The 17006-nt window shown below is 39.2% G+C and overlaps 1 protein-coding gene across 1 annotated transcript in view; it reads right to left on the minus strand.

The window, feature by feature from the left end:
- Positions 1 to 17006, minus strand: part of LOC128374032 (uncharacterized) — a 39363-nt gene that overhangs the window by 7005 nt on the left and 15352 nt on the right. The window contains exons 12-30 of the mRNA XM_053334257.1: positions 14904 to 15035; positions 14729 to 14786; positions 14550 to 14630; positions 14093 to 14157; positions 13892 to 13960; positions 13752 to 13776; positions 13628 to 13657; positions 13165 to 13242; positions 12934 to 13073; positions 11881 to 12000; positions 11558 to 11615; positions 11234 to 11278; positions 11074 to 11130; positions 10649 to 10797; positions 5283 to 5387; positions 5122 to 5170; positions 4952 to 5032; positions 3984 to 4670; positions 3825 to 3899 (exon numbers count right to left, since the gene is read on the minus strand). Of these exons, the coding sequence (XP_053190232.1) occupies positions 3825 to 3899; positions 3984 to 4670; positions 4952 to 5032; positions 5122 to 5170; positions 5283 to 5387; positions 10649 to 10797; positions 11074 to 11130; positions 11234 to 11278; positions 11558 to 11615; positions 11881 to 12000; positions 12934 to 13073; positions 13165 to 13242; positions 13628 to 13657; positions 13752 to 13776; positions 13892 to 13960; positions 14093 to 14157; positions 14550 to 14630; positions 14729 to 14786; positions 14904 to 15035 (2104 nt within the window). The remainder of the gene's footprint in view (positions 1 to 3824; positions 3900 to 3983; positions 4671 to 4951; positions 5033 to 5121; positions 5171 to 5282; positions 5388 to 10648; positions 10798 to 11073; positions 11131 to 11233; positions 11279 to 11557; positions 11616 to 11880; positions 12001 to 12933; positions 13074 to 13164; positions 13243 to 13627; positions 13658 to 13751; positions 13777 to 13891; positions 13961 to 14092; positions 14158 to 14549; positions 14631 to 14728; positions 14787 to 14903; positions 15036 to 17006) is intronic.

Below are 17006 nucleotides of genomic sequence, written 5' to 3' on the forward strand. Positions count from 1 at the left end.
CCTAGGGATTTCATCCCATCCACTTCAAATTCACACACAGTCATCTTGAGACATTGGAGATGACAAGTTATCAAAAGCTTTTTCGCCCGTCATTCCTGGTTGCCGTGGTGACGCGGTGAATTTCGATGCCTCGCCATGAAATTTAAAACCCTCATAACTTGACTCCACATGGTCTGAGCTTTTCCAAATTCACCAAAGCAAGCCAGACCTGGCGAAAAATTTGATATTTTATGGTTTTTGTAAATGGGCGTGGCAAAATGGCTCTGTAGCGCCCCCTTGAGAAATGAAAAACATCGATCCCCTCGCCATAGATTGACATAGAGAAACGAAACTTGGTACACATGTTCATCATGTCAAGACGCACAAAAAACGTCAGGTGCCCATGACGTCACTCCAACAGGAAGTCGGCCATTTTGAATCAAAGTATTGATTTTAATGCCGATTGTGGCATCATATTTGAACGAACTAGTCCTAGAGATTTCATCCCATCCACTTCAAATTCACACAGAGTCATCTTGAGACATTGGCGATGAAAAGCTATCAAAAGCTTTTTTGTCCGTCATTCCTGGTTGCCGTGGTGACGTGGCGATTTTCGATGTCTCGCCATGAAATTTCAAACCCTCATAACTTGACTCCACATGGTCTGAGCTTTTCCAAATTTAATATGCTTTTTCAGCGTCCTGGTCTGAACACATGTACAGTCTCATATTTAGTGACAGTCATAGCGCCACCTACTGGCAACAGGAAGTCACTTGCTTCAGTCTTTCACTGATTACTCCCATAATCTTAAGTATTTAAACCTGAAATTCACTCAGCTGAGACATAACGCCTGTCATCAAAATCTTTTTGATGACTTCTTCCTGTTGGGCGTGGCTGTGCAAACAATTTCGATGCTTCGCCATAAAGCAGGAAGTCGTTATAACTCCTACTGACATTGTCCCACCTACACCAAATTGATCACACATGTAGAGGGTCCCGCCCTGAACACATCTATGAATCAATACTGCTTCATATACACAGCGCCACCTCCTGGACACAGGAAGTCAGCCTCATATGACAAACATTATCCGATTTACATGAAATGTACAGGATGTGTTCTCCACATCACACACTGCAACATGACATATAATTGGTGGGTGATCTCTAGCCCCACCTAGTGGACACATGCAATGTGACTTAGCCCCATCACACAGTGTTCATTACAACCCCCGGTGCCAAGACGTCTACGTGCCCGCTGTGTCTGCCGTGTAACTGCAGCACGCACCGACATGCGCGTACGGGGCGGTGCGTGGGGGGGCTTGGGCCCGATCATCGCTGCTTGCAGCTTTAATTATTATTATTATTATTCGTCTCCCACAACGAACGCCTTTTTGCCCCACTGAACGTGCCCCAAAAGTCACCAAAATGTGCAATCATGTTCGGCCCGGCGAAAATTTTGATATTTTATGGTTTGCATAAATGGGCGTGGCAAAATGGCTCTGTAGCGCCCCCTCGAAAATTTAAAAAAGCGAGCCCCACCCCTGAGATTGTCCTACACAAACGAAATTCAGTACACATATGTATCGTGTAAAGACGCACAAAAAAGTCTCTTGTACCCATACCCTCACTCCTACAGGAAGTCGGCCATTTTCTATCGAATATGCGTTTTTGGCGATTTCCACGCATCTCATTTGACCTAACTCCTCCTAGAGATTTAATCTGACCGACTTCAAATTCACTCAGAAACATCTTGAGACATTGGAGATGAAAAGTTATCAAAAACTTTCTGATTAGGGATCCGGTTTGGCCGTGGCGGCGCCGACAATTTCCTTCACCATTCGATCCTTCGCCATGAAATTTCAAACCCTCATAACTTGACTCCACATAGTCTGAGCTTTTCCAAATTTAATATGCTTGTTCAGTGTCCCGGTCTGAACACATGTACAGTCTCATATTTAGTGACAGTCATAGCGCCACCTACTGGCAACAGGAAGTCACTTGCTTCAGTCTTTCACTGATTACTCCCATAATCTTAAGTATTTATACCTGAAATTGACTCAGCTGAGACATAAGACCTTGGTGATGCTACATTCTGCAACTCATGACCCATCATCAAATACCGTTGCCATGACAACACATTCAACGCCATGAAAGTACGATTACAGTTTTCAGGGGCAAAGGATGCCTCCATGGTAATGAAACTCAACACACACGTCTGGAGTGGGTTCATTTAACATCCTATATACTTCAATGGGATGGGCGTGGCTAAACGGCTCAATAGCGCCCCCTTGAATATTTCAAAATTGAACCTCAGCCTTCTCGATTGACGTAGAAGAATGAAACTCGGTAGGTTTATGTATCATCTCCAGACGCACAAAATCGCCATTTGGACCCATACCCTAAATCCAACAGGAAGTCGGCCATCTTGGGAAAAATGCTCTATTTTGGTGAGTTTTTTTGTCATTTCCAGGCCTCATATTAGAACCAACTACTCCTAGGGATTTCATCCCATCCACTTCAAATTCACACAGAGTCATCTTGAGACATTGGAGATGACAAGTTATCAAAAGCTTTTTTATGACTTCTTCCTGTTGGGCGTGGCTGTGCAAACAATTTCGATGCTTCGCCATGAAGCAGGAAGTCCTTATAACTCCTACAGACATTGTCCCGTCTACACCAAATTGATCACACATGTAGAGGGTCCCGCCCTGAACACATCTATGCATCAATACTGCTTCATATACACAGCGCCACCTACTGGACACAGGAAGTCAGCCTCATATGACAAACATTATCCTATTTACATGAAATTTACAGGATGTGTTCTCCACATCACACACTGCAACATGACATATAATTGGTGGGTGATCTCTAGCGCCACCTAGTGGACACATGCAATGTGACTTAGCCCCATCACACAATGTTCATTAGGGGACCCGGGTGCCAAGACGTGTACGTGCCCGCTGTGTCTGCCGTGTATCTGCGGCACATACCGACATGCGCATACGGGGCGGTGCGTGGGGGGGCTTGGGCCCGATCATCGCTGCTTGCAGCTTTAATTTCAATTTATGATTGGGCTCAGTGTTGTTAATGATTCTGCAATTATTATTCCTCACCACAGAGCAGTATTTTTGCCACCACACTTCCATGAACTTCTGTTTGCTCCATCGTTAATAAGCTAACTCACTAAAAGCCTCGAATTAACCATTTTAATGTTTAGAGCTGTCATGGAAGAAAATATAGGGTTAACCTGCTGAATCAGGTTAACAGGCAATCCTTAGCTTACTGAATGAACTCACAACTCACACAATGTTTTAAAATTATATTCTGATTGGCTAATGTTTATCCTTGTGAAACACTTATTTCTGAAAACTGCAAAGCCAGCAAAACAAGATAACATCATGAACGTGGTGATTAAAAAAAAGGAAAGTTTAACAAATTCTGGACCCATGGATACTAACCACATGCTTTCCCATGGCAAAGTGCTGCAGTCACTCACAGCAATTAAACAATGATGATAATCAATGAATAACTCATACACAATCATTTCTTTGACAGAGCCGAAATGATCTTCAGTCCTGTAAATAAAAAAAAATTAAAAAAATGGAGGAAGGACTCAGGTGAGTCTACAAAATCATTGTGTCAAAATTATGGGTAATGAGTTTGCCAGTTTCATCGACTCTTTGGACAATAAACGTACTGTAATAACAGCATTGACGGTGGACAGCTTGTTGAAGCAATTTTCAATCATAAAACAAAGACTGACTCCGACCTTGGAATTTTTGCTGGTAAGTAAGGCCTCAGAGCACAGGGAAAAAAAGGAAGGAAAAAAAGAAAGCACTGACCAATCACAGTCTCTCGGCTCTTTTGCTTGATGTACTGCCACAACTTCATTCCTGGTTGTTTCTCATCAGAAGTAACTGTAATCACAATAATAGACTGAGATAGTTTCACAGAAACACTGAGAAGACTACACCACAAACTTTAATGTGACATCTACATACCTTCATCAATCTGACTCGATTTACAACTTTCTTCTTTAACTGCTGTGATTGCCTCCCTTTGTCCACAACCTGCCGTTATTTGGGATTCATCACAAGAAGCATCTTCTTTGGAGGTGAGTCGCTGTCTTTTTTTACCCATTTCTCTGTCCACATGTTCATCAGAACCTGTGTCCTGTGGTTTTACAGTCGTGTTTCTTGGCCTCTTTCTTTCATTAGCTTGGTACATGCAATTCTTCAAGGCATCTTTGCTTGTGGTGCCTTCTTTTTCCGTCTCTGCTGCATCACCTTGGCTAGTGTTCTGACAGTTTTCTCGAGTCTCCTCACTTGGTTTTCTTGTTGTCGGTTTTATAGGCTCCTCCATCTCCTTTTTTATCTTTTGGCATTTCTCACTGACTTCATTCTTCATCTCGTCTGAACTGGTTTTTGAAAACTGCTCTTTTCCCTTCTCTGATTCTTTTTCACTCTGTGGAAGAGTTTCCTTTGCAGCTACTGCTTTTTCTCCACTTTCATTGCTGCTATTATTGCTGATTTCATCATCAACTTCTGCTTCAATATTTTTCCCAGTCTCACTACTGTCTGTTGACTTTTTATTGGTCTTTGTCTCAGATGCCTCCTTTATAATGCTGTTTTTCGGATTGTTCTCTCCCACAGGGATCTTGCCCACCTCATTCAGAGTTTCTCTGGGGACTGAGAAAGAGACAATAGAAATACATTTAATTATAATCATCACAATGTTTGTATTCACTGAGCTAGTCTTTTTTAGTGATTATCAGTAGTGTAAAACAAATATTGTAGATTTTTAGGCAACTAACTTGTGATACACTTGTGATATTCTTCTTAATAGCCAAACTATATTTAAAAAGAAAAATAACTTCATGAAACACTACTAAAAACTAATTTACATAGTTTCACTATGGGTCAGGGTGCAGTATGCATATAAAACAATCTTCATATTTGACTAGTCTTACCCAACTTCTTCTTGTTAGTAATTGGAGGTTTAAGCTTTCCTTTGCCCTCTCTCTTTTTTGCACATGCCAGGATGTTTGTTGCTGAAATGTAAACAGCACAAGAACAGTGTGAAAAACAGGCTACAATATAACTGACAATGTGGAGCATTCATTGCATTACAAATACTCACCTGTATGGTAGGAGCAGGGCTCCCAGATGGGCTTGTCCAACTTTATTACCTTTGAAGGCAGAAAATGTTGAAACAAAATCATGAGCACATGACTATAGGAGATGCCACAGTAGTTTTAAATTACGTTCTGGTGCATAAATTAAATGTTTGCTACTGAATACCTGTACATGTGATATCCCGTGAATACGTGCTGCCTGTTTTGCCAAGTCCAGTAATGTCTCTACATTCACAGTGTCGGCTTTCAGCGAGCCTGGGTGGAAAAGTTTCTGCACACACAATTACACATGCACAAACACACAAACACAGATACACACATATCAGCTGCATGTTAAAACACTCTTGTTGGACAATATCCTTATATAATATCTGATTAGCATAGACATTCAGACATATCTTCTGAATTGCCATTACTGTACTTGTGTGTTTTCATCAGCCCCAAGACTGACAAAAGACACATAATATGTAATATATCTAGCATTGGATGGTGACATTACAGTGGTGGTGACATTTTTAATTTACTCATTTCTGTTGTGACCACCACCAACAGCTGCTGCAAATTTTCCCCAGAACAGAAAATATTGATGTAATCCACAAATTTCAATATTCTTGATACTTTGCATGTAATTTATATACGAAACAAACAATTTAAGGCCTAACACTGACCCCTGTGGGACTCCACAAGTAATATCTAAACAGTCAAATGCACAAATTGTTGCCTTTTTCCTCTATCGCTTTTCAAATCAATTCAGTTCTACCCGTCCGACACCATCACTTTCCATTTTGTAACCAATGATATCTTTTAGTATCTATAAATACCCAATGTGAGCATGATTGGTCAGTGCTGATCCTGAAGATGCAAAGATGAGAAGAAACAAGTAGTTCTTTTCAATGCAGGTTTAACAAGAGCTCAGGTCTAAGGTTACATGCATGAATCAAATGACAATGCACAAACAGACAGGAGCTTCAGGGCCCTGATCACAGGGCCTGGCCAAGTATTTTTGTTCAAATCCTGTAGTGCCTTCCCTTAGGCTTAGAGACCCTTGACCTCAGGCCTTTCTCTCACTGAGTGATTTACCATACTGTAAGCCAGTGTTCCTCAAATACAAATCTTAGAGGTCCACAAAAATTGTTTTCAATGAGTCATTAGTCAGTCAAGCCACAACAAATCAATGTATCCACCACCAACCAACTTAACAATACAGTGGTGTATAGTAGAAAAATAGAATATATGACTCAACTACAAAATGTATTATTAATTTGAACTAAATGTTCATAAAAACAAAAAAATTAAATAAATACTCAAAAACAAAATACATTGCCAACCCCTGCAAATAATCCAAAACACATATCAACACTTGTCTTTCACAATGCAGGCACAAAGGACACAAGAAAGGTGGAAAGACCTGTAGTGCTGTGCATCAAAAGTGACTCAACTATAAAGTAAAAATGTGGGTCGCTCAGGTCGCGCTGCAACTGCGCTTTCCCAACAAGTCACAGCTATCAGCGCATTGTTGCCATGGAGACTAAAATACACACGGTGAAGGACTGGAGTCACACATCCATACCAGCGATAAAACGGATAATTCCCACTCGCGCGAACACTCGTATTTAATAATAATATTTTATGGAAGATTTTTCCTTTTTTAAGATTAGACCAGGGTCCGCAGATAGTTGTCCTCCTCGCCGCCGCCTCCTCCCCAAGACTAGACTCAGTCAGCACCATGGGTGATCAAGCCTTTTGTTTCTGCTGCCACTCATCTGTGGAACGCCCTTCCCGAACAGCTGAGGGCGCCACAGTCTATTGATATTTTGTATTTTAATTATTTTCTGATGTTTTATGTTTTGTTTGTCTTGTAGCACTTTGAGTTTTGCTTTGGAAATGTAAAGTGCTTTATAAACCAAATGTATTATTATTATTATTATCTGGTTATTTCTTCTATTAACTCCATTAATGCCATAGATGTTGATCTGTTTGTTCTTAATCCATAAAGTACGGACTGTCCGTCAACAATGTACGCTTCTCATTGAAATTGTCCAAACTACGAATAAAAGGTTTTTTTCACTATCTTAAGGAACAGAGAAAGTAAAGACACGGGCCTATCATGGATCAAGTGATGTCTATCCCCAGCTTTACATAATGAGATAAGTAGTTTTCATTTTACATGGAAATGCATCAGTTCTGAATAACAGGTTATAGATTTAAGTTAGTGGGTTTACATCAACGATTTTCTTGACTAAAGTCATATGTTTATACTTGCTCACAGTTTCCATAATTTCATTTTCTTCTACGGCTCTCAGAACAAATTAGTTTGGATTTCTATCTAAATAGCCCCCACCACCCAATTTTCTGCAGATCATTGATTCCATCATTACATACATGCCCCAATAACTTACAATATAAATGAGGCTCGAGTATGAAAAATAAAAATGACCAACTTGAGTAATGGGTTGGGGGTTTTTTTGTTTTTTTTCATACAAATATAATTCAAAAGACAACTTCCACCACCCTCATCTTGAATCCCTCAAGGCGAAATGCAAGGTAGCCTACATTTAAAGCTAACTTATGAAAGCTACGGCTAACCAAGCTACATTAGCGATTATTTTCTTCAGATATCCATCTCAAATACTTTTCTGATTAATCATTTAACCTGTAAGACATCCAACCACTGCACAGGCTGACTAAAAATAGCTTGTTTTCCCCCAAAATCTTTTCAGTTTAACATTACTGTGATGATGCTAACATTAGCGCGTTAAAATTGGGAAAAGCAGCAAATACAGTACTCACACTTGAGAAGCTAGAATAGCGAGTGTTTGGGCCATTTTGAAAAAAATCATAGGTTATCAAACTCGAAAGTCATACGTTGTCAACTAATTTGATTAACAATAACCAACTCACCTGCATGCCAGTTTAGCTCAGCATCACAATGCAGTTTAGACATAAATTGCAAAGATGAATATTGATGAAAGCACTCACCTGTGACAAACTATTGTTGGTACCTTTTATAGTAGCTATAGCTACCTTTTTTTTGAGTTACATTGAAAATTACTTGAAAATATTATGGAAATGAAAGCAAGTCTCCATGGTAACGGCGCTTCCTCTTTGTTTCATTATGATAATGTGGTGCTATCTGTGACATTTTGAAAGCATTAGGCTAAGTGTGTTGTGTAATATGAATGTACCCAAGACGACAGTGGAAAAGTAGCTACTGAAGACAGTTGACCTTTTGCAAGACATGTTAGTTATCATTTAGCAGGAGTAACCCTTAAAGGCAGAACAAAACATGTCTAGCAATATCAAGGCCTGTGACCATATATGGTGAAAAAGAACAGTCTGTAGGCCTACTAACGATGATAAAGAAGTAGCTGTCTCTCAAGGCAAAGAAGACATGAAAACAACAAGGGGGGCTACTGCCCTGTAGGCATAGATAGAGGATGTCTTGGGTTCTGTAGTTTCAGAAACAGGAACTATCTCACTACACCGGACGTTGCTTAAGGGGGTCACATGAAGTCAGATATCCTGGAATGTGAGAAGGCTAAGCATGGAGTCAGATCAACAGCCAATCAGAAGAAGACAACACATCACACATTGCATAAACATGTTGTATTGTATATAAGACTGGGTCAGGGAAAAGCACAGTCAGTCAGACTTTGTGAACTGACACACACACGTGACACACACTGTTGTTCGTCAGGGATAGGAAGATCTCGACCCAGAGATCTGTATGCTTTATTCATTTACTGCTAAATAAAATGCTGTATTGAGACCCAATATCTTCTCCTATTGCTTTAAAACAAACATGCGACTCAGCTCACACATAGTGTAAGATTAGCTAGTGAAGAGAGCTCAAGTCCAACAATGTATATTATTGTATGTTCATGGCAACTGTATGTATTGACTACATTGTATACAGTGTGGAGCCTTATGTGAAACATAATGTATCCTTAGTCAACAACCTCTATGTGCACAGTTTGGTTCAGGTACCATGAGCTAATGAACCAGGCAGGGCTCTCCCTGAAGAGGAAATGCTCTGTTTGCTGTGTGATTAAGGTGAGACGGATGTTATGACTGTGGTCATGTCTCAGTCTGCTGTGTGTGTGCACTTGTGTGCCCTGTGTCTTTTTGTTTTCAGTTTCACATGCAAATAGGTGTGGGCCATAGCTGTGAGATGATTGGTCGAAATGTTTCACGCCCTGGCCTGTGATTGGCTGCAGCTGGGAAACCTCCTGATATATACAGAGCCAAGATGGCAGTCTGGTGGCAGCAGGCATTCCTCATCCTCCTCCTCTCCCAACCGGCCACACTTCTGCTTTGTCCATACCTTGTTTGAGATTATTTCTTTTGTTTTCTAACATTTGTTTTCTTAGGTCTATTTCTTACTTTCTAGACAGGATCAGGTTGTTATTTTGGCCTTAGTCCACCCTGAAGCCTAATAACTCAGCATTATACTTTATGTATATCTATATGTTCATCTATATATTTTTGTAAATAAATGATTTTCCTTATATTCAAACAAATCTCTGTTTGTGGCTACATGGGATTTGGGGAAGATAGGACCTTCTCATGTTATGTCCTAGGCACCCCTAGACTGGGGCATAACACTGAAGACAAAGTCCATTTCAAAAAATGGCAGACTGCCTGGACTGATCCCTCATCCACCAGTGGTACATAATCTTATTAACAACATTATTTACAAGCTAATCATTAAGGTAAATAATTAGAAAATGGCACATGGCACAGAGCCTTTATACAATTTCATGCTCAGCAAATCAGTCATTTGATTAACAAACAGTTGCCTTTTCCTGTTGGCGTGCTTCCAGCAGACATACTCCTTACATCCCAAATCCCTTTGATGTTGGTAATTATGGTGATCTCGGTTCCATCCAATTTCTGGTTGGAGGTATTACTTTCTGCAGCAAATACTTAGTACGTATTAAGTACTAGCGTCTCGTTTTTGCCCTTACAGTGACCTCTAACTTATAATGTGCAGAATTATTCATATAATGATCACTAATTGTCATACTTGCTAACACAGTACTGTGATTATTGTGGCTATGGAATAATATTTCTTGCTGGAGGCCCCCAAAAATTCTCTCACAGTCTGGACTATAACTCACCTAATCTACCCCCTACAGCACTAACTACCTGTGAGAGACTGCATTTCAATCCTCTACAGTATGTCCTCTACAAATGGCAGAATTGACAATAAAGTTGACTGATTTTTTGCTGTAAGCACAGAAACTAACCTCACCAATAAAATGTATGCAGCATGATCAGGGGCTAAAATGGACAAGTGCAATTACTCCAAGATGACATTACTTTAAAAATGGAACAACTAACAATTTAAAAGCTTGTAGAAACAGTGCTTCTGGTATTAGGTGTCATATGAGATCATTGATTGTTTCTTAACATGACATACTGTGCCATTTTGCCTGCCTTTACACTGCAGAGTTTAAAGCAATAATAAGATCACACAATCACCACGAATGAAAAACAATGCACTGAGAAGTGTTAACTAAAAACACTCACCAGAAATGTTACAACATGTTCCCAACTGAACACATGTGCATCACATTCATCTCCGGACAGCCTCTTAGCACAGAGCAAACACAGAAATGCCATTTCTGTGGGACGATGATGGCTGAAACGCACCTCATGCCTGACCAGAAACTGCTTACCTACAATAATGAGGTGAAGAAAAGTCAAAAACATCCACATTGAGGTTAAGGATTGTGTTCAATGCTACTGAAGTCAGAGGTGCTTGTTTAGGCTTTTCTATCATTTGTAAGTGCAAGCTGGAGAATTCTTTCATCGCGCTTGTCGTTGTCTCATACTGGACCTACTATTGTGTGAAATTAATATGCAAAATCAAGAAAACATATTTATCAATGATTAACCATCTTCATAGTGCACTTCTGATATCTAGCACGACCTTTCTCTCTGTAGGTACTCACCCAGCAGAGGAAATCTGTCATTCTCTTGGAGTTTGCTGTACGTTTCACATGGTGGAACTAAACAGACAAAACAGGCAGATGTGCACAAGTTAGATGAATATAATCAGGGCAATAATTTCATTTATGTAATTACGGAGAAGCAATGTTTTTTACCACTTACCTTGGCGCTTTAAGGAAGCGTAGTGTAGTTCAAGTCTCTCCATCACTGCAGACACAATCAAGAAAGAGATGCAATTTAGCTTCATATCTCATGTTTAGAGTAGGCTTGGCAACAGGCACAACCAAATCCAATTAATTAAATTCTCATTAAGCACAAATCACCAATTGCTTCATAAAATAATGTGGCTAAAAAGATACAGGTACAAGCCAAAACTGTTGTCTTGGCATTAATTGATGGCATCTCAAAACACAAGCTGTTCTAATTAAAACAAGAGAAAAAATACAGCAAGTGTGTACCTAACTAGCTTTGATTAAGTTTACCCACCTTTGCGGTAACTAGGTGGGCTGAGGTCATTCAACATCCAGATAGGGACATCAAGTATCTGAGAAAAGAATGATTTTCAATCAAAATATTATGACTCTTTGCAAGTAAGACTAACCTAGTTATAATTAATTACATTAACAATTAATATTAAAACCATCCTCTAAGAATAAAAACATCTAATATAAATTAATTAATTAAAAACAATAGGTAGACCTTAACAGCGTGCTATGTATCCGTTAAATCACTTCTGTACATCTCTGAACCTAAGTGAACATATTAATAAAAATTTAAAAAAGTTTGTATTCTGTGAATTGGTCTTTTACCTTCACCATCAAGGGACTGACTCCTTTTCTACTCTCCTCCTCGCTCGCCACTGATCTCATGGCTGCCACATCCAGATGGTCCTTCCAGCCAAATGGCAGCTGCCAGGGATTCTGGTACAACTAAAAAATAAGGACAAGAGATGGCCATTACATTAATGTTTTCACTACTTACAACAAACTTCATTGTGTTATCCAACACTTTATCATGTGTTTTAGTCATTCACAAAAAGGGGACCTTTTCCTCAGTGCTGCTCATGTGGGAATGTTGGGTCTCTTTAAATTAAAGCGTAAGGTCAAGACCTGCTCTATGTGTGAGATGACTTTATTGTGATTTGGAGCTATATGAATAAAGATTGATTGAATTGGCAGGTTTTATATTGCTGATTGCACACACACACACACACACACACACACACACACACAATGCATTATGAGGAAAGGTTTGATAAACTTGATACATGAGAAGGGAAACCCAATCAAACTATGTGGCAGCTACAGACTGAATATAATTACCTGGATATTGTAGTGCAAAGTTTAGGTGATAATTACTAATAATGAACAATGCTGTATCTGTTAAAAGGGTACTTGATTGTTGACCATCATATGCTAAAGATGATCAAATCTGAAGGCATTATGTTAAGCGAAGAAGTATATGTAAATCTGCATCTACTGAAAAAGAATGCTTTTTGCAAGGGTCAGCAATATTGACAGTATAAAAGATGCCCCAAATTTTGTCATTTATACATAGATTCTGTCTGTGTATTGTGATTCCGGGTTTTGCTGTCGACAATAAAACTCTAACTGCATTCAGCTGGACGTCTCCTGGTGATTCCTGATTCCTTTTTTTGAACTTCAACATTTTTTGAACAACGAGAAACTTATTGATATTTTGTCACATTAATATGTAATATAAATGTATGACAAAAAGGACACATACACATCGATTGCAAATACACACAAATTTGTGTTACGACTTCAACACCATTTAAATTGCCTGGACATTACTGTGGTCAACACAAATCATTTGAGGAAATATCTTTAATAAAAGCTCACCATTGTGTGTATGAGATGTCTTCGAGAGTCCATGTGTTTTATGAGACATGACTCAGGGAAACTGGCCTCACAAGCAAAGCACACATAAATAGATTTAGACTGATCCTGAGTGCTGAGACAAGTCACAACCAGGGACACGCCTAAACAGACACAAATACAAAAAAGTAGTACGACATTACACATTGTTGTTATTTATTTTAATAGTTAAACGACAACAAGTGGGTAGCTCACCGACAACTGGCCGTCCTTCCCTTGATCTCTTTTTGAGGTGATCGTATAAGCCCAGATAGGGTTCGCAAGCTACACACTCTGACAGAAAGAGGGTAAAGAGGAGCTAATACATGAACAACTTTATAAAATCAACTTCGACTTTGTGCCCCATTTTCCCATATTTAGCAGAGATATGTCAGATGAACACTAGTCAATTTCTGGACATTTTCATACCATTAATCATTGAGACAAAATGAATGAATGAATGCAGGGGTTCATCCTACAGCAAGATAATGACCCAAAACATAAGTCCAAGTTATGCCAGAACTACCTCAGGAAAAAAGATGGTGGGCTTAAAAACATTTTTTCAATAAAAAACTGGAAAAATTGTGGTGTTCTAAACATTTTGACCAACATTACTCATTGTATTGTTTTAAACTAATAAAGTGTTTCATCATGTTTTAAAAGAAGGAGAAAGATTTACCTGTTTGGTTGAAACCATCTTCTTCGTTCGCTGTAAGTAAGAATGACATCAATGAACACTGTACCACATTTATAATCACTGTTACATCACACAAAATACAGGAAATGAGAAAAGTGAACGATACCTTTGCCAAATAATCTCTTCAACGCCTGGGGAAGAACATTACAAAAAGATCTTGTGTAAGGTCATATTTTGTAGCACATCATGAATAATAAATCCTGATGTTAAGACTTTCTGTTGTAACGTATGAAAATGTTGATTTACCTGTTGGTGTTCCCCCTGAAACACGTGCTGGAAATACTGATAGGTATTCATAAAGATCATGTTGCAGTCCTGTTATAAGACACAAGGGTGAAACTAATGAAAAATCAAGCAGTGTACTGGACAAGCTTGTTCCTCAGAACATGGATTATAGTTGATACAGTAACAATATTCAGGATACTGTAGTGAAATAAATGTCTTCACCTGACAACGCAGTCTGTACGATGATGATGATGATGATGATGATGATGATGATACAGGAGTGCGCTCTACAAAGGAAAAACAAAGTCCTGCTTCATTCAGTGGTAATTATTTGGATTAAAATAGACAATCACAAAAGTCAAATGATATTGACACTGGTTTGAGAGTTACAAGTATTTAACATTTCCAAGACAACAGCTGACATTAGTTTAACAGTTTGATACGAATATACATCATCCGTTCTGCAAAAGGGGCTATTAAAGCCTGCTTTCACAACATTTAATTGCACTTTGCAAACACAATTTTACAATTAGTTTATTTTTTGTCTTTTAATTGGAACTTTTTGAAGAGAAAATGGGAAAAACTATTTGTCTAACTATCTCAATGTAAGATAAGTCCCAAACAAGATAATTGGTCCACTGGAAAAACTCCAACTAGTCAACAATGAAATAATACACACCGAGCTTCTTCCCCGGTGTGATGCTGGTAACCAAGCTGCCTTCCATGTTTTCCTTTGTGATGGCTTCCAGTTTCTTCAAAGCTAAAAGCCACCATAGGCTGAATTAATAAAAACATCATCATAGTTTCCATTGATCCAATACGCTAAGATAAATACAGCATATCGACTAAAATACCAACCTTCTGCATAACAGGAGAAGTTTACTGATGTGAATACATCAGGCTCCAGATTCACTTGCTATTAAGACATATAAGCCACACAGTGTCACATGAATACAAAGAAAAGCATCAGTTAGGGAATATTGAAACAAGTGCACTTATCAGACTGTGCATGCAGTAAAATAAGCTCTATTACCTTCATATCAGCATTTTCAGTTCCATGAATTTCCAGTGTCTGCTTTGCAAACTCAAGCATCGCTGAGGCAAAGGAGTTGTTGTTAATAGTGTAGCATTCCTTTGACAGCAAAGTGGAGGGGTGCCATGCTTTCTGCACAAATTAAAACCGATATGGATTACATGTTTGCCCTACAGCAACATTTCCAGTGTGGTGCAAATTGCTGTTATTTCCCTGGTGAGAAACAAAAGTCATCAGTGGCAGCTGACTTTAAAGTACTTTATACTCATTCAATACTGTTCAGTAGGGGTGTGACGAGTTATCGTGAGACGAAAACGCGACGATATTTCTCGTCGAAGTGAATTTTGTGTCACGAAGCTATAATTAAGGGGCGCACCAAAAAAAAAACAAAAAAACTTTGTGATAATTAGATTCTTTATTTACTTTATATTTATATATTAGAATTTGTTTCTACTCTTTATAATTTACTTGTCTATATTTGTGATTGTATTTAAAGGTATATAGGAATATGTAGAATGAGCAGAACAACGCCATCTAATGTCTCGAGATCGTAGTCGCAACAACCAAAAAGTAATTCCAGCAGTCGGGTTGCCAGGTCCGGTGCCGGATTTTATTTTAGCTCTAACTCTGTAAATATACCACTTTATCCACATGTCTAACCTTTTTAGGTGAGAAAGTATCCCTTTAGATCCACAATGTGACGCTAATTTGTCCAAATAACATCTGCTTAAAGTTTTGTTCCTGCGAATTCGGAGCCACTCAAGTTAGCCGTAGCGAGTAACGCACTTCCGGTCATTTTCACAAAATAAAACACCCGTTGCCTTTTATTATTAAGAAAACCATAACGATAGAGTTGGTGCCTTTATTTTGAAAACAGGAAGCGAACATACCCTCGCTGTAACCAAAGTCCTTCTAAGGCAAGTCATCTCACTCGGCGGCAAAATTGGCCACGCCTCCGGGCAGCTATTTGGCCATAGGAAGACCAACTGGCTATCTAAATGAATAGGGAGAGAGCTGTATCTCCATTTTCCGAGGTCTAAGGGACATAAAAAACATATGTTTTGAAATCACGATGAAAATCAAACTATAATCGCTGAAAGGGTTTGATGGTTTGGTATCAATTTAACGTTTTAAAAGCCTTTTTCCTTACAGGCATCTTGGACTGCGCATGCGCAATACTTCACGACAGTCTTCATTTACGGCAGGCACTGACAGCAAGACGTCATCTTACGCTCACAGCAGAGACAGGAGTTTGCTCACAGTCAACTTTCCCAGATCATGCCACAATTTTGGATAAAGCATTACAAAATATATGTACACAAAGTAGTATAAACTGCTGATCATGTGTTTTAAAATGTCGCTGTTGAAAATGACTTCCAAGTGTCGCAAAAACGTGACCGCGTAGGACCAGCAAAATGATTGGAGCAACGGCACCAGAAGAGGCGGGACATGTGCAAACACCGGCCATCTTGGCGTTACGTAGTTTCCCTATGCATTTCAATGGGAGTGATATGTCTCCTCTTATTATAATGTCTCTGCTGTAACTGACTTGAAACCACCGAGGTACATTATATTGTAACGCCAGTGGGAGTAGCAGCAATGTCTCTGCATGAACTGCCTAATCCTAAACACCGATTGGCTTGTGTGTGGTGTCGTCAGAAGCAGAAGAGGCTCACGGTCGTAAACATCTAGTCATGTGTAGTCTGAGATGGACGCGCAGGTCAGGAAATGACGTAAACGGACCGTATATGGTTTGTTATTTGTGTTATTACATTACGTGTTGGACTAAATACATGGACATATTGAGGAAAATATTCCGGTTTTATGAAAACGGATTTCATATTTCACAAGAATGGATACTTGGCGAGCTGTACAGAAAGTCCTGAGTCATAAGATGATCGTTGTGGATAAAGGGAAGACTTTGAAGGTATGTAGGCATGATAGCTTTTCTCACTTAGCTGAGTGGCTAGCCGAGCTAATCGGTAATACTATTACGGCTGTGAGCAACCATATAAGTCGTGAGTGGTCTTGAATGAATCAGAACAATCTAAGCTTTCCAACAATGTACGGCATGAGTATATATGTTTAAGGGTTGGTGTTTAA

This window comes from Scomber japonicus, chromosome 15 (assembly GCF_027409825.1).
Source record: "Scomber japonicus isolate fScoJap1 chromosome 15, fScoJap1.pri, whole genome shotgun sequence".
Lineage (NCBI taxonomy): Eukaryota > Metazoa > Chordata > Actinopteri > Scombriformes > Scombridae > Scomber > Scomber japonicus.